This window comes from Cherax quadricarinatus, chromosome 77 (assembly GCF_038502225.1).
Source record: "Cherax quadricarinatus isolate ZL_2023a chromosome 77, ASM3850222v1, whole genome shotgun sequence".
Lineage (NCBI taxonomy): Eukaryota > Metazoa > Arthropoda > Malacostraca > Decapoda > Parastacidae > Cherax > Cherax quadricarinatus.
In genome coordinates, this window is record NC_091368.1 from 5,467,619 (window position 1) to 5,472,618 (window position 5,000).

The 5,000-nt window shown below is 38.8% G+C and overlaps 1 protein-coding gene across 1 annotated transcript in view; it reads right to left on the reverse strand.

Moving 5' to 3' along the window:
• Positions 1-5,000, reverse strand: part of LOC128702008 (dynein intermediate chain 3, ciliary-like) — a 54,461-nt gene that overhangs the window by 3,144 nt on the left and 46,317 nt on the right. Inside the window, exon 9 of the mRNA XM_070101413.1 lies at positions 1,051-1,200. Within this exon, the coding sequence (XP_069957514.1) occupies positions 1,051-1,200 (150 nt within the window). The remainder of the gene's footprint in view (positions 1-1,050; positions 1,201-5,000) is intronic.

The window sequence follows — 5,000 nt, forward strand, 5'->3', positions numbered from 1 at the left end:
CGTAGCAACCAATGAGAAAGCTTATTTCAAGGGTCATCACTGTGTCATTTCGACCAATGATCAAGCATCTCTCTCTCTCTCTCTCTCTCTCTCTCTCTCTCTCTCTCTCTCTCTCTCTCTCTCTCTCTCTCTCTCTCTCTCTCTCTCTCTCTCTGTCTCTCACTATCGCAACTGAGAATATTTTCCCAGTAAATAACGTTGTTTTTCGAAATTACACACTTTTTCTCCAAGCATCTGTTCATTAAATATTAACCCGATATTAATTATATTAATATAAATAACTTTTTTCACAAATATTCACCATTCACGACACACCTCACTACCACAACAACTACCACCATCACAACTACCATCACCACAATTACCAACACCACAACTACCACCATCACAACTACCACCAACACAATTACCATCACAACAACTACCACCACCACAACTACCACCATCACAACTACCACCACAACTACCACCAACACAGCTACCACCACAACTACCACCAACACAATTACCATCACAACAACTACCACCACCACAACTACCACCATCACAACTACCACCACAACTACCACCAACACAACTACCACCACAACTACCATCATCACAACTACCACAATCACAACTACCACCATCACAATTACCACCACCAAAATTACCAGCACCACAGCTACCACCATCACAACTACCACCACCACAACTACCACCATTACAACTATCACCATCACAACTACTACCATCACAAGTACCAGCATCACAACTACCACCATCACAACTAGCACCATCACAGCTACCACCACCACAACTACCACTACCACCACAACTACCATCACTGCCACCACCTCCATCACAACTACCACCACAACCACCACCACACTACCACCACCACAACTACCACCACTACAACTACCACCACTACCACCACCACAACTACCACCACTACCACCCCCCACCACACTACCACCATTACCACTACCACCACCATGCTACCACCATCACCACCACCACAACCTCCACCACAACCACAATTATCACCACAATCACCACCACACTTACCGCGGTAAAGGCAGCTTTCTCGTGCTTGTCTGAAGGTTGAACCAACCTTGGTGGAACATGTAGAAGGGGGACAGTACCCAGCTGAGAACCAGCTGCCAGTAGCCGACCTCCCTCATGCATCACCACCACCTCCAGCCCTTCGTCCACCACCTGCCAAGAGAGATCAACAACTGGACACCTTCGCTAAAAATATACCATCTGGATAATCCATATGTCAGGATTATATATACATCAGATTTCAGTATAATGGTATACCTTTGTCATGGATATACCATGTCATGGATATACCCTTTGCCAGTTTAAAAGGTATTGGTATTTCTTCGTCAGGGATATACCTTTGTCAGTTTGGAGGATATTGAAATACTTTTGTCAGTATACCTTCGACGTTTGTCAGGGATATATCTTCGTCAGGGATAAAGATTTGTCATAGTATATCTGAAATATACCCCTCAGATTATATCTCCAATATGCCCCTGTATCACTATATACTCTGAAAGGTGTATCCTTATCTCTGAATATACACACAGAGATATACCCTTCTCACTGTATATTACACTGAGACTGAGAGGTATATCCTTCTATCTGTATATATCCTGTAACATATATCCCTCATCCTGCATATACAAACTTAAAGAAACCCTCCCTTTGTTTATATAGAAAGTGATATGCAAATATCGCGAACAAGCGATTCAATGTGCAAAACAAGCAAGGGAGGGTTGAATGTTAGCTCTAGGCCTCTCATGTTGCAATCAACACATCAACAGGAGTTTGCAATGTTACAGGAATGAGTAAGAAGTGCAGTTAGAAATGTTTAAGATATATATATATATATATATATATATATATATATATATATATATATATATATATATATATATATATATATATATATATACATATATATATATATTGTGCACATCTCTGCGTATTGAGCCTCTCACCCTGAATATATATTGAGAGACATACCCCTCTGTGTGGTATGACAGTGTGCATCATAAGAATATACCTCTATCCTTCCTCCTGAGATATACCCCTAGCTGAGATATACCTGAGAGAGAGGACGGTTTATTATTACATACTAAACCGGAATGGTTTATTCAGAGTCTTGGGAATGGGTGTTAATCAGGTTTGATCCAAAGAAGGGGAAGGTGGCTCAGATTCATTGGATCAAGAGCCATTCACAACCATCAAGTGTTGAAGAGTGAAAAAAGAAAAATATGCTTCAGGTGTGGACACAGTACATGAACAATTTAAGTTTTATCTAATTTTTCCCCTAAATTGCAGTTTAGGGAATAAGTTTGACTTAAAATAATAACATGTGTGATTTTTAAACAAAATTATCATCGTTTCTGTTTAAATGTGTTACGTAGCTAAAAACTAAATATTCTATCTATTGACAAAATATAAACACCGTGAGACTGGCTGAGTGACCCTGGAGATACGACTGGATCCCATTCTTCTAGGTACGTTTTCATACCTGACTCCCTTCATCTGAGGTTCCCAAAATATAAACATCGTAAAGTTGGCTCAGTGGCTCTGGAGATGAGACTGGATTCCATTCTTCATGTTCGCTTTCATGCCTGACTCCCTTCATCTGAAGGAATCTGGGTTCTGATCTCCCTCCGTCTCTCTCTGCCTGTCCCCTTGATCCTTTGTGGCATCCAGAGGGGACAGTCTTCACTCTGTCTTTATTTGTTGTTCTCTCGTTCTACATTATTTTATGTCTTTGCTGATGCAGCTAACTAGGGCTTATTATTACGAATGTTATTACGAATGTTATTGTTGTTGTTATGTTTGTTGTTGTTGTTATGTTTATTGTTGTCGTTGCTGCTGTTGTTGATATATTTATTATTATTATTATTATTATTATTATTATTATTATTATTATTATTATTATTAGTAGTAGTAGTAGTAGTAGAAGTAGTAGTAGTAGTATAATTATTATTATTAGTAGTAGTAGTAGTAGTAATAGTAGTAGTAGTAGTAGTAGTAGTAGTAGCAGCAGCAGCAACAGCAGTAGTAGTAGTAGTAGTAGTAGTAGTAGTAGTAGTAGTAGTAGTAGTAGTGGTAGTAGTAGTAGTAGTAGTAGTGGTAGTAGTAGTAGTAGTATAATTATTATTATTATTATTATTATTATTATTATTATTATTATTATTATTATTATTATTATTATTATTATTATTATTATTATTATTATTTTTATTATTATAATTATCATCCTGCAATTATACCTATGCACACATACACACACACACACACACACACACACACACACACACACACACACACACACACACACACACACACACACACACATCATGGGGGGATAAAAGAGGCAGTACATTATAGATCAAGCAGACTATTAAACACTGTAAGAGTTATATCAATCATTAAACCGACGGTAAGAGTTTGCTTTAATCTCTATCACCAAAGCTCAATGTGAGGTTAACAGCTCTAAACAAAACGGATTAACGAAGAATAAACAAGGTATACACACTAGGAAATATGTATATCTCAGACTATTTATATTTTTTATTCTAGGGATTAATTTAACAACGACATTTGTTTGTAGGTGCAACGGAGATTTACTAATCCCACGTATTTGTTAGATCTAACAGCCAAGGGAATAGAAATAGAAATGAGGTGGATCTAACACTCTGGAGAATAGAATAATCAATAGAAGAGGGGCAGATTTACCAATGAACGATCAATGAACTCAAATAGAAGAGAGTTAAACTCCAAACAGTACACAGGTAGATCTAACATTCTAGAAGTAAAGGACAAATATAATGAAAGTAGATATCGTATCACTGATGGTATAATGCAGAGAGGTTGATAAATAAGAAACAAGTGCAACACTTGGGTATCTTCATGGCACTGCTGAAACAAGTGCAACACTTGGGTATCTTCATGGCACTGCTGAAACAAGTGCAACACTTGGGTATCTTCATGGCACTGCAGAAACAAGTGCAACACTTGGGTATCTTCATGGCACTGCAGAAACAAGTGCAACACTTGGGTATCTTCATGGCACTGCAGAAACAAGTGCAACACTTTGGTATCTTCATGGCACTGCAGAAACAAGTGCAACACTTGGGTATCTTCATGGCACTGCTGAAACAAGTGCAACACTTTGGTATCTTCATGGCACTGCAGAAACAAGTGCAACACTTGGGTATCTTCATGGCACTGCAGAAACAAGTGCAACACTTGGGTATCTTCATGGCACTGCAGAAACAAGTGCAACACTTGGGTATCTTCATGGCACTGCAGAAACAAGTGCAACACTTGGGTATCTTCATGGCACTGCTGAAACAAGTGCAACACTTTGGTATCTTCATGGCACTGCAGAAACAAGTGCAACACTTGGGTATCTTCATGGCACTGCAGAAACAAGTGCAACACTTGGGTATCTTCATGGCACTGCAGAAACAAGTGCAACACTTGGGTATCTTCATGGCACTGCAGAAACAAGTGCAACACTTGGGTATCTTCATGGCACTGCAGAAACAAGTGCAACACTTAGGTATCTTCATGGCACTGCAGAAACAAGTGCAACACTTTGGTATCTTCATGGCACTGCAGAAACAAGTGCAACACTTAGGTATCTTCATGGCACTGCAGAAACAAGTGCAACACTTTGGTATCTTCATGGCACTGCAGAAACAAGTGCAACACTTAGGTATCTTCATGGCACTGCAGAAACAAGTGCAACACTTGGGTATCTTCATGGCACTGCAGAAACAAGTGCAACACTTGGGTATCTTCATGGCACTGCAGAAACAAGTGCAACACTTAGGTATCTTCATGGCACTGCAGAAATGTTGCAACCCCTGAATGGGTTGCAATGATTAATATGTATATATATAATTATTACCTTTTCATATAATTTTATATTGCTTGTATTTGCGATAATAGCTAAATCGTAAATGTATTGCTTTATATTGCTA